General features: G+C 33.9%; 1 protein-coding gene and 1 long non-coding RNA gene across 5 annotated transcripts; one reads left to right on the forward strand and one right to left on the reverse strand.

Annotated features, from left to right (window-relative positions):
• Positions 1-8651: 8651 nt before the first annotated feature.
• Positions 8652-15768, reverse strand: LOC111901823 (disease resistance protein RPV1). 4 transcript variants are annotated; one of them, XR_008224291.1, is made up of 9 exons: positions 15578-15768; positions 15329-15422; positions 13917-14557; positions 12081-13221; positions 11665-11988; positions 10721-11587; positions 10049-10643; positions 9743-9910; positions 8652-9057 (listed from the first exon to the last, which is right to left on the reverse strand). XR_008224291.1 is itself a non-coding variant. In XM_023897679.3 (9 exons), the coding sequence occupies exons 3-8, from the start codon at positions 14447-14449 to the stop codon at positions 9846-9848; spliced, it is 3525 nt and encodes a 1174-aa protein (XP_023753447.1). In that variant the 5' UTR covers positions 14450-14557; positions 15329-15422; positions 15578-15768; the 3' UTR covers positions 8652-9057; position 9845. The 4 variants fall into 4 exon arrangements, 3 of the variants coding, with proteins under 3 accessions (XP_023753447.1, XP_042758774.1, XP_042758777.1); XM_023897679.3 differs by having other exon boundaries at positions 9845-9910; XM_042902840.2 differs by having other exon boundaries at positions 9845-9910; positions 15329-15446.
• Positions 15769-22009: 6241 nt separating this feature from the next.
• LOC111901833 (uncharacterized) lies at positions 22010-23523 on the forward strand. The gene is made up of 3 exons (XR_002853615.3): positions 22010-22334; positions 22538-22624; positions 23052-23523. It is a non-coding gene; the product is annotated as an uncharacterized LOC111901833 (long non-coding RNA).
• The last annotated feature ends 4264 nt before the right edge of the window (positions 23524-27787 follow it).

Below are 27787 nucleotides of genomic sequence, written 5' to 3' on the forward strand. Positions count from 1 at the left end.
TTTATCAAATGGACGTGAAATGTGCATTTCTTAATGGAGAGCTTGAAGAAACGGTTTATGTGGAACAACCCCCAGGTTTTGTTAACGAAGAATTTCCTAATCATGTTTATGTTTTAGATAAGGCAGTTTATGGTCTAAAACAAGCACCACGAGCATGGTATGCAACTCTTACATTATTTTTGAAACAATCTAAATTTAAACAAGGATCTGTTGATCCCACACTATTTCGAAAGAAAGTAGGGAATCATCTTATGCTTGTTCAAATTTATGTTGATGATATTATTTTTGGCTTGACTGACCCTGCTTTATCTAAAGAATTTGAAGACTTGATGAAAAGCAAGTTTGAAATGAGCATGATGGGAAGAATCAATAATTTCCTTGGATTGAATATTCGTCAAAACAGAGAAGGTATTTTCATCAATTAGGAAAAATATACGAAAAATCTGCTTGAAAAGTTTGGATTGACGAATAGCACAAAGCTTCATATACCAATGGCAACAGGCATAAAGTTAACACCATCGTTAGACAAACCTGTTGTTGATATAATGTTGTATAGGAGCATGATAGGTTTGTTACTTTATCTTACAGCAAGTTGACCTGATATCATGTTTTCTGTGTGTAATTGTGCTAGGTATCAGTCTAATCCACGCGAACCACATCTTACTGCTGTGAAGAATATTTTTCGTTATCTTAAAGGCACTATTTTGTTAGGATTGTGGTATCCTTCGAAAACAGGATTCTTCGTTCAAGCATACTTAGATGCAGACTTGGGTGGTTGTAATCTTGATCGAAAAAGCACAAGTGGTGGATGTCAATTACTTGATGGCAAATTAGTCAGTTGGCAGTCGAAAAAGCAAACATGTGTGTCGATTTCCACGGCTGAAGCAGAATATGTGGTTGTTGCTGCATGCACTTCGCAAATAATATGGATTCAAAGTCAATTACGTGATTATGCAATTAATATGAAAAAGATTCCATTATACTGTGATTCTCAAAGTGCAATAAGAATTTATCATCATCCTGTGCAGCATTCGAAGACTAAACACATAGCTCTTCGTTATCATTTCATTAAAGATCACGTGGAGGATGGAAATATTGAAGTTCATTTCGTGAAAACAACTGATCTGTTAGCTGATATTTTCACGAAAGCTTTGGATGAAAAGTCTCTACTGCGAATAATAGAAGGTCTTGGAATGATCAATGGAAATTCTATTCCATGCGAAAAAGACGAATACTAAGTGAAAAGGAATGAATCAGAGGCGATGAACAAAGTCATTTAGCATTCAGCGGTTACTGTTCATAGTCAACGCTTCGACCGCTTCAAATTTGCATGATTGTCGCTGATATTTAGCGTTGAATCAGTGGTTACTGTTCATAATCAACGCTTCGAACGCTTCGAATTCGTACATTTGTTATTTTTCAAAGAATGTCAAATATTTGTTTGTTTGCAACAAATCAAAAACACAAAAAGATTTTCTTTTGTTTTGTCGTTAAATTTTTGAAAATTAAAAATCCAAAAAAATTTTCTTTTGTTTTGTCTTTAAATTTTCGAAAAATTAAAAATCCAAAAAGATTTTCTTTTGTTTTGTCTTAATTTTCGAAAAATTCAAAAACAACAAAAATATTTTTAATTTTTTTTGAATTTTGTTATAGACTTTGCTGATGATTTCAAAGGGAAAAAGCAGGTAGTATTGGGGACAGGTAAATTTTTTTTTTCGTATACATCACTATCTTTTTCATTATTCAAATTAGTTAGATTGTCCCTAGAAGCATGCTGTTGCATGTCGACCAAAGCCTCCATGACTCAATGTGTGTGTACGAAAGCCTTAATAAAATTTTTTATACAAAAAATTCTTCCCAATCAGGCTTATATTCACATTAGTCTCTGAGCTACCTTACTCTTCTCACAATGAGTTAAGAGTTTTCTGTTTGGTCCAAAACATAACAGAGGTACTTTTCGTGTCTTACACCAATCTTTTTCATCAAAACATTCTTACACGATCACACACAAAGACGTATGTCCGAGAGGTCTCTGATCAAACTCATCGAGACCTAGATATATAAAAATTCTGTGTTAATGATCTGACATCATGAGTCCGTGATGAAAGTGAAACCCAAACATCTTGAAACTTAAGGAATTGACGGGGAACATTGTTCCATATATTAACAAAACTTTTGTTTCCGTACCAAAATTTGAAACTCCAAATCATATTCATTTCGAATGCGTGGTCTTGATCAAACATTCGAAACCCAAGATGTTTGTTACCCAACAAGATCCAAAACACAAACTTTTTTATGAATATGATTTCAGTGTGAGTTTCATTCGAATATCCTTGTCATGATCATATTTTTCAAAGCAAACTTGTCACTGACTACACTGGTCAAACAAGTAATTTTTGTTACAATTTATCACCTTATGTTTAGGTTGACATGTAACGAAATTTTAAACCAACCCAAGAATTACTTCTAAAAGAAGCCCTTTGATGCTTATCAAAAAGTAGTCGATTGTACTTCACGAGAACATACACAAGCTGTTGATCATCTCTCTTGATGGTTAACGAAGCAACCTTTGCCCGGGGTTTAACTGCATTCGTGTCAAATTGAATTTTTGACATCACTACATTCCAAATTTTTTTAATTGTTTCTTGTCTAACCTTTCTTTGGCACAATACACACATGAAATCCTTGAGGTTCTGAGTAATACCAACTCAGGCTGATGATTTCGAACATCTGGCATATGACTTCGCTTTTCATCCCAAAAGTGAAAGAGCCTTGCCTCCATTCGAACAGTTTTAACGGTTACCATTCAATAAAGGGGATAGTGACAAGCTGTGTAACCGTGACGTATGGTATTCAACCCGGTTTTCTAGGAGATGTGACAGACACTTTTTAACGCATGGCTAACTTTCCGCAAAACTGGTCCGATTTTCATGGTGCCACGTCGGATCTCATTAAATGCATCCCGCTTCAAATTAAAATCATCCAACGTTACATATAAAAGGGGGTTTAGAGTACATTCTACGTTTTCGCGATCAAACACTACAAAATTCCCAAAATTCTCTGTTCTTCATCTTCTTCAAACCCTAACAATGGCGACTACTTCTCATGTTGATGCTTCCACCGAAGATACATCCTCAGTACCAGTTATGAAGATTCAATCAACCAATTATTACGTAAATGGTGAACTTTCGCAGTGTCCGGAGGAATTCAAGATGCTAATTGTTGCGTTAAAACACTCTGTTTTATCAAAAGCAATGTTCAACTCTTTTTCTGTTCTGTTATCCCAAGCAGGATCTACGACTACATACAATAAAGCCACTGATTCGATTACCTTTCTTTTAATCAATGATAAAAAGGTTAGGCTTTCCAAGAAACTGTTTTGCTAGATTCTTGATATTACAAATACACCTCCGTTTCTTGAATTTCAATTTTCTCAGATCATTCATATGTTTAATGAAATGGGATATCAGCCCCCATTGTCAAAAATTAGTGACTTTAAGAAGTCTGGTCTTCCAAAAATATGGAATTTTTTGTTTGGAATATTTTTGCGCTGTTTAATCGGAAGAACAGTTGGCTTGGATAAAGGAAGAATGGAGATATATGCCATGGTGGCTGGTCTATATTATGATCTTCCTGCTGATTATTCCACACAGCTATGGCAAGAGTTCCAGAAAGGGGTAGAACACACGAATGTTGTTCATGGCATTTCGTGTGCTCGGTACTGGAGTCTTATTTTACAACATTTCTACAACAAGGAAGGTATTCTGGTCTCTAATGAATAAGAAAAGGTTACTTTTCAGTCTTATCATTTTCCAAAGGAGGTTGTTGATGATGCTGACGAATTTCCAAGTGTTGCTCGGATTCCCGATGCAATGCTTAAAAGATTGGATCCTTCGAATCCTGTCTTGCAGGCATATTTAAAAACCTCCGATTCTTCTATTCCTATAGGAATTTTATTACCACGCGAAGCAAAGAAGACTAAGAAGTCGAAGAAAGATGAGCCTACCTCTCCTGAGAATGTTGCTGTGACAGTCGAAGCAACGAAAGTGATTACGCCAGTAGTGGAAGAGTCACAAAAAAATGTGGTTATTCCTTCGAAAACATGGATGTTTCGAAGAATAAAGATGAAATCCAAGCATAAACGCAAGTCTTCATCTCAGAAACTGCTTTGTAAACCTTAACTTTCTCATCAAGGAGTAATGTTTTGTGAGGTTTCAGTTCCTGTTTCTCCCGCATCCAAGAAACGAGTGGCCGAAGATATGGCGAAACATTTATCCCAACCAAAGAAGAAGAAGACGAAGAAGGCTAGGAAGATTGTTTCCTGAAGTGAGTCTACTGAAGAGGATGAACGAGTACTAGAAACTCCAGAAGTCACCTCTATTCTTACAAGCTCAATTCCAGAGACCACTGTCATATTCACCCCTGAAGTTTCGATTGCCAAGTTAATTTTTGAGGAGGTACGAACTTCAGGCTGGGTGAAAATGTTTCGAAGGATGCAGCTCAAGGTCCATTTATCTCTACTCCTTTTGAATCATTCGTTTCTGTTCCACTAAGCTCAACCATTCCTCTTACTTCAATTACTATATCTCCAACCTTTGAACACATCCTCAATCAACCAATCACTTCCATATTCTCCTCTCAATCAACTGATACCCCCAAACCAAATTCACCCACTGAAATAGATCATAAAGGGTTTGGAGGAACATTCGAAGATTTGGAATTTCAAGATGAAGAAGAAGATTTCCCTGATCACATGCTCATGACCATGAAACAATACAAAATTTTGAGTCAAAAGTTGAACTCCATTATTCAATCCCAAGCAGATCTTGGAGGGAGTTCATCAATTTCCAGTTTGGAGGTTGAGTCAATGTTAAAGATGTGTGAGTCAAGAATAATTGCCAAAGTGTCAGGTATGTTGAAGGCTTCGGAGACAGTGCTTATGGAGAAGGTTGACTATTCAGATCAAACAAATGAACTTCGTCTTAAAAATCAAAGATCTGATTTTCTGGGAGAAATGAAAGATCTACGAAGCGTAGCAAAAGAAAGACATGTTCTTTTTGTTCAGGAGGTTAAGAAGGTGAGAGAGGATGTGAATTAAAAAATCCAAGAGCTTCATGAAGAAATGAACAAAAAAAATTTATCTGTTCAACATGATTATGCGTCCTTACATCAGAAGGTCGATATAATATGTGATGCAGTGACTAAATTTGTCAAAATGTACGAAGGTTTGAGTCCACAAATTGCTCAAATCTCTAAGTCTGAAACTGAAAATTTTGAAGGAGTGATGAAGCTGTTGAAAGAGTTGTAGGAGATATCCACAAAACCAGTTTTGTCTCCCTTGATCACTCCTGAATTTTTGTCACAAAAAATTGTACAGTTCGAAGCTATTCTAAACAAGCAACTTGCTCCTCTCTTTCGCATATCTAGTCTTCTTCCCACAACAACTTCCCCTCCTGTTTTCACAGGGGTGCAAGGGGGAGAAAGGAAGTCACAGAAGAATAAGCGAAAGTTGTGGGCAAGGTATTTTCTTCGAACATCCCATCAACAAAGCCAGTGTTTGTGTCTGCTCAACCAGTGACTTCAACAATTGTTACAACATTGCCAACTACACGAACAATTTCGAAAGGAATTGTTATTGGTAAACCTTTGGAGTTTGGTGAGAGTGGTTCGAAGCTAAAAGACTTAACTGAAAAATATGCTTCGAAAGACAAAGGCAAATCAGTTTTAATTGAAAAATCCAAGGAAGAAAAGAAGGCTGAAGCAGAAGCTGAACTCGAGAGAATGAGGCTTGTTCAAAGCATCATGACTCAGAGGGCTGGAGATCCAAAGGGTATGAATGAAGGTGATCCAGCTAAGCATTACAATTATGAAACAATCGAAGCCTTGGTTGCCTTTAACCACATGTACTCATTTGAAAAGAAGCCAAAACAGAGTTATGTGGTTACAAACACTGATGCTTGCTAGTTGGATTTCCCTGTTAATGAGATGATGTTCATCATGCCTCAATTTCAAGCAGAAGGGAATTTCAAAGAAAAGGATGAAGGAACCCACATGAAGATTCGATTTCATGCAGTTCTGGGTAAAGCACCTGAGGAGGTCTGGTCACTAATCAAGATTAAAAAGGTGATTAGCATGAAGAAAGATGTGGTCTTCGAAAATATTGTTCAAAATGTAAAATACATTGTGGCCAGGGCAAATGGTAAAACATGCGAATTCACCATTGCTGACTTTCCTCTAATGAACTTGTATGATCTTAAACAAGTTGCATTGCTTCTTAAAGACAAATCTTTCTCCTATTTGAAAAATACTAATCCTAAAGAATTCAAACTTGGAGTTGCTCACATCAAAATTTTCATTGAAAACTATTATGAGTGCCTTGCACTAACTGATGTGGAGCTGGCAACTGCGAAGGGAATGGAAGTTAAAGTTCCAATGGCTCCTTCATTGACTCAGGCTGAGTTAAAGAAGTTTGCAGATGGAGAAATATGTTTAAAGCCATTTGGAATTGTTTTTGCTGGGAAAAATAAAGCTGGAAAAGCGAAGAGATTTTTGTTTCAAGCCAGCGAAGTGGAGAGATATTCAACATCTCAATATACGAACTTAATTGTTCGTATGAACCACTGTAAAAAGAATAATGAAGGCGATAAGAAGGAAATGAAGAAGATTATTTCTTGGTACACTGAAGTTCGAAGAGTTTTGCTTTACTCCATCACTCTACTTACAAACTGAAGACTTCGACTTTTATTACAAAGGGGGAGATTGTTAGGGTCAAAGTGTTGTAATAGTCGAAGTTTGTATTTAGGGTCTTCGAACCTTTATGTATTTTTATTTTACTAAGGCATAATATTCGAAGCATAATGTTTTAGTCCTTAGTATATTTTTTGTACGCTTTCCTCTCCTGTAAATAGGAGAAGTTACTAGTGTCTTAGTAACGAAGTTTTTATAGAATATTGATTGTACTCTGTAAACTTAGAAAAAGCGTAATAGAGCCAAACAGATGATATTTACATCGGTGTTCAAATCTTGCATACTTACTTTGAATTAACTCTATAATTCATTCTATAGTTGATTTATTGGTTCATCATATATGAAGTAAATAAAAAAAATAAAACAAATTAAAATAATAGAAATTAAAAACATTAAAAAAAATAAAAAAAGAAATAGAAAATAGAATGTGTTATCCCATGTTATTTGGTGTTGCCTATTTCTACCTTTGGTGTTATAACACCAAGTTGTGACTAGGATGATGCAGGGGCGGTTCAATCAATTTGGAGACTCTAAACGAACCAAAAATTTGGGGTCTGTAAGTTGTTGACAGTTATTGACAGCCTTGACCTTCAAAAAAACTCAAATTCGTTCCACCTTTGCAATGTTTAGAGAAAATCGTTCCAAAATCCAAACCTTGATTCCAAAATCCAACTTGACACAATGAATATTAAAAAAAAATTAAACCCTATTAATCTTAATAGATAGTCTAATCAAGAGAGAAGAATGAGTCTACATCAAAGTTCAAAAAATAGATTTACTCATTTTGTGCAGAAAATGAAAAACAAATTTCTACATCAAAATTAATAGATTTAACTTCATCAAAGTAACAAAATTTAGCATCATATATATCTAAATCCTAAAACAAAACCTCACTCAAAAAATTGTTATGTACTTGCTTCACCCTAAAATCAGAAAAATACAATCTTACAACTAACAACAATGAATCATATAAAAGCTTTACTTACAAACACAAAACGAATCTAACAGTGAGACAGTTAACAAGGAAAATGCTCATATACAAAGTACAAACAATTAAACCCAAACACAAACAGGATTACGGGAAGAATAATGAATTCGATAAGAAAAGAGATAAATAGTCAGAGATTATCAGCCTCAAAAGAAGAATCAACAATCGAGCTAACCTCTTTTTTTTTTTTTTTTTTTTTTTTTTTTTTTTTAAATAAGAATCGGTCAAATCATCAGAGCCAAGAAGAAGAAGATTAGAATCGAGAATCAAAATTAAACCGTTAGACGGTAGTTGTAATCCATTCTGTGGTTACGAGGACAGAGGAGAATGAAGAATGAACTTAGAGGTCACAGATTCAAAGAAAGAAGAATAGTCGCAGATAATTACTTCTACTTATTGCATTAATGGAGAATCCAAATCGTTAATCCCTAATTGAAATATGGGTTAAGTGAGGCCCGGCCCCTTAGAATGGGGCCCTAAGCAAAGGCTTATTTTCCATATATATATATATATATATATATATATATATATATATATATATATATATATATATATATATATATATGGGTTAAGTGAGGCCCGGCCCCTTAGAATGGGGCCCTAAGCAAAGGCTTATTTTCCATATATATATATATATATATATATATAAAAGGTCGGGCCTGGGATGATGAGGTGGACAATTTGGGTGTGATAACATGTAATAATATGTTGCCTGCACCTAGTAGTCTTAGGTTTAGTGTAACATTTTGCAATTTCGAAACATCTTGGATTCAACATAGTCTTTTCGGGTTGATTAAGACACATATCAACAAGTAACGGTTTTAGCAATTCTCATGTGAATTTATATTTTGTATATTTGTTTATAGTTATATATGTTTATATACACCTGTTTGGTCATAATAGAGGCATTCCTAAATAAAAAAAAATCCCTTTCTTTCATCTTTTGTTTGGAACAAAAAATTACAACTCTTGTCTCATTCATCTTAATCCCAAACCTAGTCCGGCCTTGTCTCACCATTTTGGATGACACAAAATATTGCATTTTGTGAGTTTCATTTACAATGTACTGTTCTGTCATAAAGGTCGGAATATTCTGATTGTTTTTCCGATTTAACGATCAGAAAAAATGTTTACAATAGCACTTTTGGAAATATCACCTTGTTTAATTTGGCAAAAGAAACACAAGTTTTTTTGAGTTGCATTTGACTGATCCTGTTCTTTAAGGAATCTACCCAAATATAGCAAATACCTCCAATGAAAGTTGCATATCCTTGTTACCGTGCTCCCAGGAATTTTTCACTGTAGGTGATTCTTGTTATACCCTGTAGAATTTACAATAGGTTAGATATATGAAAAGACATCCGTCTTGTTCATTTAGTTATTTTTCTTCAAGGACGGAAATAACTACATATACCAACATAAAGGATAACATTCAGCTTTCTAGTTATTTTGATTGGCTCTCAAAATTCCTTTTTTTCCTTGTATCTTTCAAAGGTTCAGTCAGAATCTAAAGCATGATGAACATATATATACAAACATATGTAAGCTTAAAAGGAACTTCTTACGAGAGGTAGATAGTGTTTTTTTTTTACACATAAGTTATAACTAGGACAGAGCAAAAGATATGGGGCATTCTTATGTGGTTTTTGATGATATTCTTTCCTTATAAGGAGACAAATATATATATATATATATATATATATATATATATATATATATATATATATATATATATATATATATATATATATATATATTAGTAACTGTTGACCATAAGATTAGTTTAATTACCCAAATAAATGTATTATATAGTCAACTCTATTGTGTAATAGGCTGTGTTTTTGGTAGAGGAGATAAATACATATAAACAAAATACATCCAACCCACTATTGGTAAGTTTTTGAACATGAACGTTTAGAAGATCCAACTCTTTGAGATAACAAAATACTAAAATAAAATGCGCCTTTATTGCCATTAGAAAACAATGAAACAAACCTAAAAGAATACCTGCTTGCTTCCTTAGAATCGCAGAGCTGTAGAGTTATTTATTTATGTGAAAATATATTAGAAATGAGCTTGTGACAGTTAGTTTTTGGGATATAAAACTACCTTAGGGACCATCATCCAGTATGCCAGAGTTTCTTTGAGAGAGAGCCCTGAATTGCACTAGCTCATCTAGTAAAAAGAAACTGATTAAAGATTTGAAAGTGATTGCAGAAAATCAAACCATGATTTATTCATCATCAAAACTTTACCATTTTAGTTAAATCAGCTCTAGATATATAAGAAGTGATACAAAAGAATGATATCTACCTTTAAAGTGGACACCATCTCCATACAAAGACTCCGATGATTGTACACGAATATCAATTTCAGTCAGCAAAAATCGCCATATTGTTAGAATGTACTCTCCTGTTGTTAACTGAAATACACTCAAATCTCCACCAATAATGTGATTCCAGGACTTATAATAACTCAATGCATGTTCTTCTTCATCATCCATGTCTCCATCATCATCATAAACAAAACTCACCCCACACTCAACAAGAAGTGGTTCTGGGCTCATGGTAATAGTAATCTGATCACCACATTCCATATCATTCATCCCAAACATCCAATGGCTTAACAATGTCACACACTTTCCAATAACATCGACTCTACGAATGTAATGTTGGTATTTCCAGATGCGGTTCTTTGTAATATTACTAATTATGATCACTGGCAAATAAAAGAAGTCGTAACCTAGATATCGAGATCTCAGCACACAACAGAAATTCAATCCTCTGAGCTTGTTTGGAGATGATGGGATGGTAAATGACATTGATGACCCCGTGCGTCTATCTACAATCCAACTCGGCATTTCTTCGCCTCCATAAATTGTGCTGAATATTCCAAATTCATAATACATCTGCCAAATACAACAACCTTCATTAATTATATATACATGCATAATCACACAAAGGCATATACTAAAATAAAGCAAACCTGGATAAAAGATTCCTCTATTCTATCATCAAGATAACTTCTGAAGCGACTTAAAATAAGGAAGTCTAGCTCAGTCCAGCCCAAACTACGTAATACCTTTTCCTCAACAACTCCAAATGATTCGATTTTCACCATGCCCTCAATTTCAAAATAAGAAGGTGCTAACATCTTCCAGTCTATTAGGAACAAGAGTGGGGACATTTGTGGATCAAATACAACTTTTCGTAGCACATGCTTACTAGAATCAAAATGGAGTCGCATAAATGTCAATGTATGTGGAGGATGCTCTACTGACGTCAGCATATTACATTGTACCATACTAAGTCTCTTAAGCCTAGGAAGGCTTCTCACACAATTGGGCAGGGAAACCATAGGATTGGCATCTAAATATAATTCTTCTAACATGAATAGACAACTGAAGTCCATGGGAAAGGATTCGGTAGACAAATTATTATGTGCAAGTGACAAGCTTACTAAACATCTTGGTAAAGGAACCATAAAGAACTTGAAATCACTTGGTATAGCCTCAAGCTTTTCCGCTGAATCCATATTTTTCATCTCGTTATGAGATTCACCGAGACGAAATCCATTTAGCACGAATGTTTTAACCTTCTTTAACATGGTTATGTTTCTTGGAAATTTTTTAAGCTTGTTGCAATAGCTTAGATCAATGAAGACAAGTTCAACACATTGCTCAATCGATTCACAAACTTCACGCAAACAAATGCAACCTCTAAGCATCAACCTCTCAATTTTAGGGAGCTGGTCAAAGCTACAAAGACTACGAAGTTGTTCACAGAAACTTAAATTAAGAATCTTCAACGATCCAAACAACTTTTTATCTTTTGAGCACGATCCAAGCATTTTCTGAGACAGGAGCAAGTTAAAATAGAAGTCAATTTCATCAACTTAATATGGAAAAGTAACTAATGAAGATAAGTCACCTTTTGCTTCCTCCGAAGCCGTTGTGGATTACCATAACAAACGCCAAACGATTCCATATTGCTATATGACATGTCAAGAGCAACCAAATTCACGATCGGTAAGTCTGAAGGTATAGCCTTCATAGAGAATCCATGCATACACAACCATTTCAATTCTTCTGGAAAATTCTTGTGAGATCCAGTTATTTGTACATAGTTAAGTTGTAGCAACATTAGACTATCCATCTTACTCAATGCATCTATTTCTATCTCAAGTGATTCATGTAACTTCTCTTTCTCAAGCATTTTCATGTCAAGGGTGAGGCCTAGAACATTTTCCGTACCCTAAAAAGAAAAAGGATGCAAAATTATTTTAAATTGTTTTAGATATTTATGTAGAACAAAATGCTTTATAAAACGTATATACAACCTCTTACCTTTTTTTGTTTCAACACTCTGAATGACTCATGACCCCATAATCGGCTTCGTTCCCATGGCTTGTAAAGTGATTCTTCACGTACCACAAATCTTCCCATCTCTTGAACCAACTGATGCATCATCAATTGCATAATCATCAATTCTTGATTCCATGTGATACTAAGCAAGCATCTATCAATAAGATTTGTGATCCCAGATCTTGTCTCTATATCACATGCCTCTAAGATTGTTAGAGTAACATCTCTATCCATTCCAACAAAAATACAAGCAATATGCTTAAACAACTCCTTATCATTTTTTGATGGCAAAGAGTCAAAGCTCATTCTCAAGACATTATTTATAGGGGAATCATTTTCTTTCTTTAGCCTGTCTATGTATCCTTCCCAATAAGTTACATCTCGATTATGTAGAGACCTACCCAAGACTTTTAGAGCCATTGGATGTCCTTCACAATACTTCACAAGATTTTCCGACACCTCTTCATAACCTAGCTTCGGATCATTGCACATAAATGCATGATAACACAAAAGTTTTTGTGATTCAATCATAGATAAACCTTCAAGCTTGTGCTCCGCATACTTGGGTTTAATGTTCGTTTTGAATAGTGAACAACTCTGTGTCAACCATCTGTCCTTTGTTGTTATTATGACTTTACTTCCTGGATGCAAACCTTTGCTTCCAAGTAAAGCATCTAATTGGTTTAGACTGCCAATATCATCCAGAACTAGAAACACCTTCTTACGGGGGAATGCATTCTCTATCATTGAGGTGTATATAGAAACATCACGAACTTGAACCGAGCTTGATCTTGAAATGTCATCATAGAGTTGTTTTTGTACATCAATCAATCCATTACATTTTTCATCACATCTCCTATTGATATCTTCAATGAAGCTGCTTGTATCAAATTCATTAGAATGTAACACATAGGCTGATTTGGCTAAAGACGTCTTGCCGATCCCACCCAAACCCAAAATAGTGAGTACATCTCCCGTATGTGAGGATGTATCTTTCAACCATGAAGTGATGAATTTAATGGAATTGTCCATCCCAATAAGTTGTGGTAGTGGAAACCTTGATGATATGCGTAATTTAAGGAAGATGTCCTTAACAATTTCATTAATAAGATCCACCTCTATCCTGGAATTGGATAGTAGTTAGAACCACAAAGCACAATCCATAAACTAACATGTTGTAGTAGAGATTTAGATTTAATCTAAAGATCCAAATTTAAATTGTATAATAATAAGATACTATTTAATTAATTTTTTCACATCATAACTATTATCATATTTGTACTTCTAACCATATAAGCATCAAATGTGTATCTACGAAATCACCAGACCGATGTTGTTTTGCATTAATCGGAACACAATGTCAGTGAATACTTATAAGTTAACCTTTGCTAGTTACATGTAAGACCTTTAGAATATCATAACAAACGATGGCATGCTATCACGGTAGAATGACATAAAAAATAGTAAATGTATTAAGACTTTTGGTTTATTAATAAACAGCATATAAAATCCTTAAAATGGTTCATCTTAATTAATTAATTTATGATCAAATAATAAATGTGGAGCACATTTGTTACATTAGACAATTTCAGAAAATATAAGGGGTTTTAACACACTAAAAAACAATAATATTAGCCTTTTTTAAGGGTTTGATGAAAATAGGTTCGGTTTTTCAGAGGTTTGCCCTAAAATATATGCGTATTTGACGATTATGAAGAAACATATTGAAATGCAAAAGGAGAAGATGATATCGAGTTTTCATGTGTTAATTAAACAATATTAAAAAGTCGTGAAATATGGATAAGAACATATAGTTACCTGCCATTTATGTGCTTCCCTTTTAAATCAGCAACTTCTCTAAGCGCATTATTCCATCGGTCCATCTTTTGAGCCCATTTACTTCTTTTATTTTCATTTGTCTCCGCCTCCATCATCTTTCTATGCTTAGCCATTGCATCTCCAAAGCTACCTTCTTGCTTCCTGACATGTGTAGGATCAACGTGATAAAATATAGGTATAACAATATGGTTGGAGGTCATACGTTGCTCAAGGATCAACACCAATTCGTCAAGAGACCATGTGGAAGTAGCATAATTCTTGGACAACACGATAACAAAAGCCCTAGACGCTTTAATTGCACTCTCCAACTTTGGTTTCAGATCTTCCCCAATTTCAATCTCTTCATTATCCAAGAAGGTAGTGATATTGGCATCAATGAGGGCCTTATGAAGGTAAGTAGTGAAACTATTACGAGTGTCAAAACCTCTAAAACTTAAAAATACGTCATATCTATGACTATGAGTGGATGAAGAAGATGAACCTCTTTCCGAAATTTCATGGAGAACAACCATTATGATTTATGGGTTATTGACCCTTCACCCTTACTAATAACCTTGATGCTTTTTTAGCCATGCTTTCCTCACTTCTGGCTCAATCTCAATATCCCATGCAAGATGTCTCTACAAAAACATCAAATTTATTAATATGTTAATAACTATGCAACTTATGTCTAATCAAACAATTTAAACCTCAACCATGATACCTTATTTTCTACAAAAAGAAAAAAAATAAGTGTTAAAATGACAAAACATATGCACCTCCAAACTTTTTATGTGAATTTAATATGCTTCGAATATAAGAAACAAATTAAAAGAACCCACATATACAGCTATGTATGGATATAGAATCACCATAACATTTAGATGGGAATTGTTTAAAAATCAGTACTTAGTTAATTTGATTGGTTGACCTGTTTTCCGGTTAAGTAACATGTCTGACCGAATAAGATATAAATTTCAGATTCAGATGTAAAATTAAAAGCTAAACAAACACCCTGAATGGAAAAGATTCAGATCTGCCTCTTACTAAGAGACAATAAGAGATAAACAAACAGCCCTTAACTCACCATAGACATCCCTACATATTTTCTAAGCAAATTCCATCTAAAGTTCAGTTAAGTAATCCTCAAACAAATCAACATCATCCCATGAAAGGAACTGTAAAATATATTGGTAATTCCAGTTTTTTACTGTATATCAACAATCAATTAAAAGACCCAAACACAGTAAAAAATAAGTTTCTTTACATGGTTTTTTATCCCTGGAATTAACAAAAGAACAATCTTTTGAAATGTGAATTTTTCTATCACTAAATCTACAAAGAAATCACTTAACCATTCTGTACTTCGAAACAATATTATAATTCAGCTTAGCTAATAAAGGAAGCATTACTTTATGGTTTCGGATCTAGCTTCTTCATTGTGTTTGTGAGTTTGAAGATATATAGGATCTAAAGAAGTCAACGTTGAACTCTGCTCTATCCCAGCTGAAAAAATCGAAATTTCAATCCCTAATTAATGAAAAAAGCAAATGATGATGATGTGATCTTTAAGTAATAAGATATAATTGCCTAACAACATGTGAATCTAACATGAAAGAATGTTCATTCACAGTTACCAGCCTACAGAGCTACAGCGATACCTGAAGCAGTGAGAATAGCGGACGATCTAACAGCGACACGATCAAGAAGGACTTCGAGTGAAAAATCAAGAGCGAACAGCGCGAAGTTGGCCGTTATACAGCGAGTCAACGAGGAAGGATGGGCGACAGCGACAGAGGTGAGAGAGGATTTTGGGTTTTGTTCCACGATATTTCCTTTTTCAGTTTGATATTTGATTTTCTAGAGTAATTACACGAATGGTCCTTCTTGTTGTCAAAATATTATGGTCTTAGTAAAAAATAATATGGTTTTAGGTGGCTTCAATCTACTTATTGTTCTTTTTCTATAACATAAAATCATTAGGGTTAATGCAACACCCCTAATTTTGGGTAAATATTTTAATCCTTACTTATAATTTTTTATAAAATTAAATTAAACTCTACATTTAACTTATTAATAATAATTATTTACATTCCAAATTTAGTTAATTTTAATAACTAGATTTAAAATTAACTAATATATTATAAAATTAAATTAAACCCTACATTTAGCTTATTAATAATAATTATTTACATTCCAAATTTAGTTAATTTTAATAACTAGATTTAAAATTAACTAATATATGGGATCGAATTAAGGTCAAAAGCTTCGAGACTTAGAGGTTGACTTTTCAACCATATAGGTTACGATATGACTTTTGATTAAATCTAACTAACTAGATTTTATCCTTAAATTGTAAAGATGTTAACATTAAAGAGTTATTAAAAGGTTATAATATTAAGGGTTTTAAATAGAATTGTAATTGGAGTTGAACAAAAAATTAAAAAGTCGAGGGACCAAAGTTTCCTAATAGTGAAAGGTTGGATCTTGGACTCCTAAACCCTATCTCCCCTCCAACTTAGTTAATTAGGAGAGATGTATTGAATTTTGAAAAGTAAATTTGAAGTATAGAAGTATAATTGAAGTTCTTGTGGTGTTCCGCCACTAATCCATCAATTGAGCTAGTAAGGTAGTTGAGTTAGTCACCTCTTTCTCATTTAGGTTTCCAAACTTATGAAATCTTATAATATTCTAATTATATGATAAAATTATTAAAAATTCCAAGTTTAGTGTTCAATTCTAAGCTTTTAAAACTAATTTAATGAGATAAGTGCATCTCATAAGTCAAGATTGAGTTTACGAAGCTTCATTGGTGGTTTTCAATATCATGAAATCATCCATTGATAATGTAACACCCCATTTCTGGTATGTAACTTAAATAAAGTATTTTCCTTTCTTAAGAGGCACTCGATGAGTCAGTATCCAACTCGTCGAGTAGAGGCGGGATTTGCACGCGTTTTTAGTGGGTGACTCGACGAGTCCACATTCTAGACACGGCGAGTCCGCCAGTATGGATGAAACCCTAAATCTCAGGGTTTGTACCCAATTTAAACGTCATTATAGCCTCCCATCCCAGCCTCCAGTACATCTAGAGCATTTCTTTGTAAACCCTAGTCCTTATTGTTGAGCTCGAGTATTTTGTGCTAGCTTGGAAGTTATAGAAGAGAAGGAATGAAAGAAGACGAATAGAAGAGAAAGGTGATCCATAATCTAGCTTCCATTTGCTAGATATTCTGGTAATAAAGTTATCACCTTACCCATTCTTCCATTAAACCCTCTTTTATGCTTGTTTATGGTTCTCCTAGAACTCTATATGATTCAAACTCGGGAATTGAACTCTCCTTACGATGGAAACCATAGATCTGGATGTTATTGAGCTCTAGGAGCTCAATGTAGCTACCTTTATGCTAATATAGCTTTGTTCCAAACCCGAAGTGCTTATTGTTGGATGATTTTGGTGTTTTAGCCCCATTCTCTTGTGCATACACGTAAAGTTGGAAACTTTACGTGTAAAACCAACCCTAGAAGCCCGGATCTTTGAATTGGATGCACTGGAATTTACTAGAATCGACTGTATAGTAATGACATGCATGAGACTCGATGAGTCCAAGGAAATCTTCTTGCCTCAAGAATAGACTCGACGAGTTGTTCATACAACTCGACGAGTCACAGACTGGACGAGTTCACATGATGAAGAAGAACTCGACGAGTTGTTCATACAACTCGGCGAGTCGGATGAAGTTACACTCGATTTTAGTATCGAAGAAGAACTCATCGAGTCGTTGCCAAACTCGACGAGTAGAAGCAGGTAGAGGATTAGAAAGAATGATAACGACTCGGCGAGTTGGCGGCCCAACTCGGCGAGTCCGGTCAACTGAAAGTTGACTTTGACCAGGATGTTGACTTTGACCAGGAGTAAAATAGTCTTTTTATCCTGAGATTAGTTATCAGTATTCGATTTAGTGTTTATGGGATTTGTAGTCGGGAGTTCCGGAGCAACAGTCAGACAGTTTCAGATTTAGCATCTCAGCAACCAACGTTACGAGGTGAGTCTTCCTTCCAGTAGGAATGGGTCTACGACCACAATGCTGGCCCGTTTAGTTAGCAATAGTTCCGGACTTCGGTCCGATGCAGTAGTTCAGCATGCTTGATGTCTTTGTGATTCAAGCATGTCTTTGTGTTATGTGTTCCGGACTTCGGTTCGATGCGGTATGCAGTATATGTGTTTATGCTAGTAGTTATGATTATGTTATGTTATGCTCAGTCAGTTTTGGACTACGGTCCGATGCAGAGGGCAAGACCCTGGTTAGTTCCAGACTTCGGTCTGATGCAGTTTCCGGACTACGGTCCGATGCAGAGGACAAGGCCCTGGTTAGTTCCGGACTTCGGTGCGATGCAGTGGGCAAGGCTCAGTAGTTGCTTTATGTGTTATTGTATGGTATGTGGTAGTTTGGGGGAGCTCACTAAGCTTCATACACTACAAATAAAATTACATTTAGTGGCATAAAGTTTTAGTGACATTTTGCTTTTGTGCCACTATAGCCTATTTTTAGTGGCACTTTTATTTGTGATGGTATAAGTTTTAATAGATCTAGTCATATAGTGGCACTTTATATCTTATGATACTAATAGCATACTTTTAGTGGCAGTAATCATTTTATGACATTGTTTTCATAATTATTGATGGCATAAAAGTGTAATTATTATATATCACATGTTATATTTAATTTAAATTTTAATAAAAAAAAATTAAAGAAGCAACTATGTGTTTGAGAGAATCATCCTCGAAATTTAGAAAATCCCTCCTCTATTGCTTAGGGGTGACAATTGATGACACGACACGAAAAAAAATACACGACACGAAACGAAATTGGGACGAAATAGAAATTTGAATTCGTGTTCGTGTCGTGTTCGTGTCAAGTGTAAAAAACACGACGTCGTGTCGTGTCGTGTTCGTGTTAAAAATTCGAAACGAAATTGACACGATTTAGCATTTGTATGTCGTGTTTTTCGTGTTTGTCGTGTTTTTCGTGTTATATATGATTAAGTATTAATTAAATTACTAATTTTTATTTTATTTTATCTTTGTCGTGTCGTGTCGTCTTTGTCGTTTTTTAATCGGTTCGTTTTCGTGTTAGTTAAAAAAACACGACGGCGTGTCGTGTCGTGTTCGTGTTACTTAAAACCTTGTCGTGTCGTGTCGTGTCAGACAAAAACACGACAAGATGACCCGATTTGTCACCCCTACTATTGCTAGCGGGGGAATGCTTCCGCCAAAAATTTCAAAACCCTGCGATTACTTTGATTCCTCCTATCCAAAATTTCCCCCTTCTTACATAGGTAAGAGATTAAGAGACTAATAGTTACAATTCCACCCTTACCTTTCTATTTACCTCCCACGCTCCCAAGTTTCACTGTCTCCCACCCAAGCCCTAAATCCCTAATCGCCATCCACCTGAGTTCATGCTCCAAGTTGTTGCCGCTCAACCTTTACAACCTCGCCGTCGTTGTGCCCCGACACTTCCACTACTAGAAAAGGGTGTAAGTTGCCACAAAAAAATACCTACAAATTTTTTTATGTAGGAAAATACCTACAGAATAGCAACAAAATTCCTACGAAATAAAGTTGCCCTAATTTAATAACAGATTACCTACAGAATAGCTACAAAAAATAATTTTGTAGTAATTTTGTAGGTAATTTGCTACAGAATACCTACGGAAACGAGAAAAACCAGATTATTTCAAATTTTGTAGGTATTTTGTAGCTAATTTACTACCGAATACCTACAGAAAAGAAAATTTTCAAATTTTGTAGGTAATCTGTAGTAACATCTTTATTTCCCTCCTTATTCTTTATATTATTACTAATATATTTTGCTTTATTTATACATTTAAAACTATAATTTATTTTTATTCTTATATTTATAATTATTGTTTTATTTTTATTATTCTATATATCTCTAAATTTATAGTAATTATGTTTTATTTTATAAATTTATTATTATTATTATTATTATTATTATTATTATTGAAACGAGTCATGAATTTCGATGGTAAATACGATTGTATGTATGTTTATATGATGTATAAATTGTTGAAAAATTAAATAAAATAAACGACATTTGACCATCGAAAAATTGATAATACAAAAACTACCGTAGGTAATCTATAGGTAAATACCTACAGATAAAGGATATCCGTAGGTAATCTGTAGGTATTTACCTACGGATTACCTACAACCGTTTTTTGTATTTTGTATTTTTCGCTTGTTTTTTTCGTTTCATCTTTTTCACAACTTCATTATATTTTGATTACTTAGTTTTGACTAAGTTATACATAATGTTAATGCATGTATAACTCTGTGTAACATTATAACCATTACTCATTTAAAGTTTTATCCTTTTTATTTGTAGAAATACATGATATTTCCAGTACAAAAGAATATACGGGCACATAAATACAAACGATCCCATATGTATGTATTTTATTTAGTTTATCATGTATATGTTAAATGATGGTTAACTGTGGTTCAAGAAAAAAAACATATATATTTTTTATATTATGTATGATGTATAATAATGAGTTGTAATGATGCACACGGTTGTACGTACGTTTATATCATGTTTAACTTGGTAAAATGTTAGTAATCAACGTATAATGATGTTGTGAAAAAAAAATGAAATAAACGACATTTAACCCTCTAAAAATTGAAAATACAAAAACTATCGTAGGTAATCTGTAGGTAAATACCTACGGATTACCTACAGATAAAGGATATCCGTAGGTAATCTGTAGGTATTTACCTACGGATTTCCTACAACAGTGTTTGTATTTTCTATTTTTCGATGGTCAAATGTCATTTTTTTCGTTTCATCTTTTGCACAACTTCATTATATTTTGATTATTTAGTTTTGACTAAGTTATACATAATGTTAATGCATGCATAACTGTGTGTACCATTATAACCATTACCCATTCAAAGTTTTATCATTTTTATTTGTAGAAATGCATGATATTTCCAGTACAAAAGAATATACAGGCACATAAATACAAACAATCCCATATGTATGTATTATATTTAGTTTATCATGTATATGTTAAATGATGGTTAATTGTGGTTCAAGACAAAACTATATATACTTTTTATAGTATGTATGATGTATAATAATGAGTTGTAATGGTGCACACGGTTGTACGTACGTTTATATCATGTACAACTTGGTGAAATGTTAGTAATCAACGTATAATGATGTTGTGAAAAAAGTTAAATGAAATAAATGACATTTGCCCCTCTAAAAATTGAAAATACAAAAACTATCGTAGGTAATCTGTAGGTAAATACCTACGGATTACCTACAGATAAAGGATATCCGTAGGTAATCTGTAGGTATTTACCTACGGATTTCCTACAACAGTTTTTGTATTTTCTATTCTTCGATGGTCAAATGTCGTTTTTTTCGTTTCATCTTTTGCACAACTTCATTATATTTTGATTATTTAGTTTTGACTAAGGTATCTATTAATTTAATGCATGTAGAACTGTGTGTACCATATTTGAAAACTGAATTCATAGCACTTGATCTTGAAAACCCACCTAACATGTAATGAGATCCATCAACAGCTCCGATTGCACACCCACAAATAGGGATTTGATCTTCCAAGCCATCCTCTAACTGCATCTGCAATCTATGTAGGAATGGACTACTTTGCTTTCACGTAATATAAGATTATTCAGAATTTAGAATTTGATGATCATTTAGACATTTAAAAGAAAACCTTCAAATATGTACGTGGGAAAATCATCAAATACATATAATTAGATTATAAGATAATTCGATTCAACTGACAAAGAAAAAGAAAACCTTAGACATAACTGCATCTGGAATGGAATGCTCTGCTTTCCTATTTTTTTTTTTTTAAGAAAATGGACTCAATTTGAAAATACAAAATAAGTATAAATAATAATAGCTAACTAATAGAAAATAATAATAATAATAATAATAATAATAATAATAATAATGACTTGTATTCTTACACAATACCTACGCCTCAAAAAGATAACATGAAAATTTGGATTTAATAGCTATTTATCTTCTCTTAGGCTTTGGCACCTACAGAATACCTATGCATCATACTACCTACAGAATACCCACGCCTTAAAAAAATTCATCCCGCTCTTATAAAAACATCCTCCCGCTCGTATCCCTCAAAAAAATTCATCCCGCTTTCATAAAAACATCCTCCCGCCTGTATCCCTCATACACAAAAACGTCCCTTCTCCAATCGACTTCACACCGGCACCTGCTCCAATCGATTTCAACGTTGTCGTCCATACCTCCGGCTACATCCGTCGAGTTCTCCACTACCTCCGGCCACCTCCGCGCCTCCTTCTTCACGAAGAACTCGACTTCACAGCAGGTATTTTGCTCCTTTTTTATTTCCTTTGCAAACCAGAAATCGATGGTTTTATTCCTTTTAAAATATGAAATCGATGGTTTTTCCTTGCAAATCAAATATCGATTTCCCCTTTTATATTGAAATCGATGTGCTCTTATATTGGTTGCGATTCAGAGCAATGTTTTTTTTCCTGATTTCTCTTGATGATTTGATGATTCCTCTAGATTTCTCTAGGTTTCTGAATTCTGAGTTTCGATTAGTGATGTTACTGATGTGGGAAGAGGAGGACGACAAGTACCACTCAGCCTGAGGTAATTTCCGAATTCTGATTTGAGAATCATGCTTTCATTTTTTGATTCTGAATTTGGATATAGTGATATTCTTATGTGGGTTATATTTAACTGATTAGTGAATTCACTAATTTGTGGGTTCCAATTAGTTATTTTCTTATTTCAGTAGTTATTTCCTATTCGATTAATGATTTTAGGTTTTTTGCACACCTGTTTTCTTGATTTTTTTTGAATTGGTCCTACTGTACTCATGCTTGTTGATTTAAGGGGGTAGATAATAAAAAATATTTTCACTTTTCACTCTTTAAAATTGCTGCCAATGGCCTACTTTGCTTTTGACCATTAAAGTTTGATAGGTTATAATTCTCTTGAATATAGTTCCGTTAAGAATATTTGTTTTGAATACATGTCCTTAATAACGTGTATTTGTTTGTTTTCTTTTTTCCAGTTTCTAGCTAATCAGCTCTTTTCATTTGTCATCAAGAAGTGGGGATGTTGGGGTCCTTTTGGTTATCTTACATGTATAAGTTGAAATTGTCAAATATAGGGGCATTATTACTCATCTCGCTTGGGGCATGAAAAAGTAATGGAGCCGCCTTGGCGACAACAAGTGTCAAACATGCAACAAGCTATAATGTAAACTACAATGCTATAATGGATCAAAGGCAAAGTCAAATGGACTTACAAATGGAACACATGCGAAATGGCATGGAATTGAAATTGCAACGACAATTGGTGGCCTGTATGAGACAACTCGACCAGTCCGGTAATCCACCATGTAGTTCTCAGTTTTTGTCATGACATTGTAATGGTATTTTGAGTATGTGAATGTATGAATGTTGTGTTATTGATTATTTTAATGTTAATGGGTGTAATCGTATTTGACTATTATTATAATTATATTTGTGGTTTTTTTTGCATTAGTTTTGAGCAGAAAATTTGGATATGTTTATAATTATAAATTTAACATAGCAACGGATTTTTGTTGGAATTCTATTCAATAAAAATTGGCAAAAAAATCATAGAAAATTTGTAGGAAATAAATATTCTGTAGCTATTCTGTAGGAAATAAAATACAATAAAGTTTGTAGGTATTCTGTAGGAAAAACTGTTGGTAGATATTCTGTAGGAAAATTAGTTGGTAGGTATTCTGTAGGAAACAAAGTTGGTAGGTATTCTGTAGGAAAATAATCTGTAGGTACTTTGTAGGTGTTCCATAGCAAATAAACCCGTAGGTATTTCGTAGGAGCTTTGTAGTAAACGTGTTCCGTAGGTGTTCCGAAGGTAAATTTGTAACAGAATATTCCGTAGGAAATGCGTAGGAAAGTTTGTAGGTAATTTGTAGGAAAAAATTACCCACGAGGGTTTTTCCTACAATCCGCTTTTTGTAGGAATTCTGTAGGTAACAGCTTTCTCCTACGGATTTCCTACGAATATTGCCGTAGGTAATTCCCTAGTTTTCTAGTAGTGTTCTTGCCTCCGCACTCTGCCCACACATCCCCGACTCAAGTATGAAATCCTTCCTTTCTTTTTATAAAGTAGGCACGAAAATGTACCTCCAACATCCGTCCTTAAAATGTTTTTAGATATGCTTACATCCCCCATTACATTTTTGGGTTCTGTTGCTCCATTACATTTTCGGTTTCTGTTGTTCCATTACAATGCTTACAAATTGGTGATTATGACGGTTCAACGATTCATCAACCTTCGAGTAGGCTATTTTACATGTTTCATAAGGTGGTGTTGCTCTAAGAAAGGAATCCATTATTGAATTGTTTTTTTGGAAAATGACAAGTTATGAATTATTTTAATCCACCATCAGTTGCCATGAATCCTTCCGACTTTTAACTAGATCTTGCAAATGGATATCATCCGACGATTCTTACTCAGGAGGATCAAGATACAGTGACACGGAATTTGATTTTGGCTTATAAGTCGAATCCAGTTGAGAATCCGAAAGCTGAAACACTAGAAGCTGATGATTATTAAGATGGTGTTTCAGATCACTAGAAGTCTGAATGATGGAGCACGACTTTATGGCAAAAATTTATGGATGTGGCTCATTTACAAGATCAGGTATATATGTTTTTCAAGTTTCAATTCATTATAGCGATATACTGGATAGTCGGGTTGAAATGTGTTTGGTGAAGTTTCTTGTATGCATGTTCACACTTCTGTTAAGTGGCATGGTCTCATAAGTTCTACGACATGTATTATGTCCACTCTCCATAGACATGAAATCTTCTATAGTTTTAGGGTCTGTGATCATGTTATATCTCACATTAGCAGATGGTTACTCCATTACAGTGTTTACAAATTACCTGTTCCATTTAGTTGATTTTTTTGAAAATTAATTTTTGATGATTAGAAACACTCAATCAACACTAGCTTTTGTATGCCTTAAATATTCTAGTTTCTAATGTGCTTCTTCGGTTCTTATATTGTTGCATATAAATTCTCAATTGTCAAGGCATGTAAGTAGTTAAGTGTGATGCTTCAAACAACAGGTCAGATGACCCAGCTAGGAGTTATTAAGCACAACTTACGAGATAAACTGAAGTGTCTTTCAACATGGTAGGTTTTCTTTTTATTAGTTTTTTACTGAAATTCTATTTTTATCACTAGATATCTGCTTTCTATTATTGTTGGAAATCTATTATTCGTGCTGAAAATCTGTTATTTTTAACTGAATAAGTATTTTTTTAAATATTGCTAAAATTTCATATTTTTACATTTCACACTTTCTTTTATTCTCTTTCTTCATGTAGCTTCACACAAAGAGATGGAATAAATTGGCACAATCTAAGTTGAATGACATGGTGTTTATCAAATTTAGTCATGCCTTGGACGGGATGAAGGATTCGTAGGCTAACCAAACTTGGGTAGTATATGAATGTATTGTAATATAGTGGAGTATATTATAGAGTTTTGTTTGATGTAATAGAGGATATTTATATTGATCGTATTACACGTGATATATGGATGGAGTGATTATTGTTAGACAAGTAAACATTAATTAAGTAGTGATATTGTGTTTTTATTTATTATCTAAGTTGTCTTATTATTATTTTATATTTCATTGAAAATTAAAATAATATTGAGCCTAGTTTATATATATATATATATATATATATATATATATATATATATATATATATATATATATATTTGGGTGTGTGTGTTGAAAATTGTCACTAAAAGTATGAAAATAATATCTCTTTTAGCAGTTAAATAGTGTTATAAAAATAGTGCCACTAAAACCTATAGTGTCATAATAAAAAAGTGTCACTAAAACCCAATAAGGTTGCAGCGACACAATTAGAAAGTGCCACTAAAGGTCTTTAGTGGCAGCGCTTTTAGTGGCACTTTATTTTTGTGCCGCTGATTGTCCTGAAGGCTTTTAGTGGCACTTTTTTAGTTTTTAGTGACACTTTTTGTATGCCACTAAATGTCATTTTATTTGTAGTGATACTTACAGTTTCAGTTTTTGATTTCAAGTACTTTAGCTAGCAAAGGGAAGGGCTCGGGATGATGGCATGGCACACACCACCGTTTAGCCTGGGAGATAGACTCTGATATTTTGATATGATTTTGACACTGGTTTCGATTTGATAAATTTATTATGAAATTTTGAGATACATGAGTCATGGTTTTTATATTTTGATATTTGATATTATGGTTTAGTAAAGTTTTCAAACAAAAATTTTTGGGTGGTATTTTTGGAACGTTTCAGATAATTTGCAGTTTGATTTTAAGCATGTAATAATATTACTATTATCAATTAAATGTAATTTTATTAAGTCCAAATCATGTTGAAACCTTGAATTAAATGAAATTTTGATTTATAAAGTGTTAATATAGTTTTGAGTAATTAGTTAAAGTTACATTTTTCAAATTAAACATTAATTGTGTTGGATTAGGGTGTCTAAGGTCTTAACTAAATTGATATATTAATTGAAATGGAAATGGCCTGGATTTATATTAAGAGAGAGAGAGAGAGATAATTTATTAGTATATTATGGGATTAATATATTACCTAGAAATGGAAATAATTAATTACGAATTAAATAGAGTTAATTTAATTAATTGCTCTAGATTAATTAGAATTAATTAATGGTTGTAAGGGTTAGAATATAACTGCCTAAAAGTTGAATTGTGAATCATTCTAGAACCTCCCCATGAGTGGACAGTTATGGAGTCCTTTTCTAGGGCTTCTAATAGCCTCTTTGGTTGATAAGAAAAGTGAATTTGAATTGCAATATAATATTATTATTTTGAATTCGAATTAGGGTTTCCTACAACTATAAATAAAGACCTCCAGAAGACTCAAGAACCATGAATATGTTCAAGGAATTTTCAAATCCCTCCCCTCTTTTTATTTTCGATCCTAGGGCTTTTCTAAGGTTTGGGTGTGATTCATTAGAGGCACCCGCACTATTTGTAACATCCCAAAAATACGAGCCAATTTTTTTTTTTTTTAAACATGTACTTAGCAAAACATTAGGAATAAAACGTTCAATGATCATATCATTTCACAAAAGAGATTGCATGTCTGGAAGCATTTTTTTATAAAACATAAAAGTGTAAGAGTACAAATCCCCAGGTGACATCATAATGCGGAATGCAAAGCATGTGTGTGATGTACCGCTACCACGCCAGCTCCTTCCTCTTCGAAGAAGAGGTACCTGAAACCAAAACTGAAAACTGTAAGCACGAAGCTTAGTGAGTTTCCCCTATTGTACCACATACCAAATAATTGCATAACAAACATATACTGCCAGACATATCTGGGTGCCCGACCTACCCCTTCGGTCCTTACGACTGGATACTGCCAGGCATATCTGGGTGCCCGACCTACCCCTTCGGTCCTCTCGACCGGATACTGGGGGCTATTTCACCCCTTACTACTACCACATAACACATAGCACATAAACATGTCATACTAACACATAAACATGTTACATATAGTAGCAACCTTAGATGAGTATCACAGAGAAAATCATCTATCATATAACTCCTACTAGTGGGCCGGCATTGTAGCCGAGGACCCACTGCTACTGGAAGGTAACTCACCTCAAAGTAACTGCTGATCTGAGCGGGAACTGACTGTCTGCTGTTGCTGCTGCCCTGGAAATCCTCTGGCTATAATCCCCACAAAACACTCAGTCAAATACTGCTAACCGT

The sequence above is a fragment of the Lactuca sativa genome, chromosome 1 (assembly GCF_002870075.4).
Source record: "Lactuca sativa cultivar Salinas chromosome 1, Lsat_Salinas_v11, whole genome shotgun sequence".
NCBI lineage: Eukaryota > Viridiplantae > Streptophyta > Magnoliopsida > Asterales > Asteraceae > Lactuca > Lactuca sativa.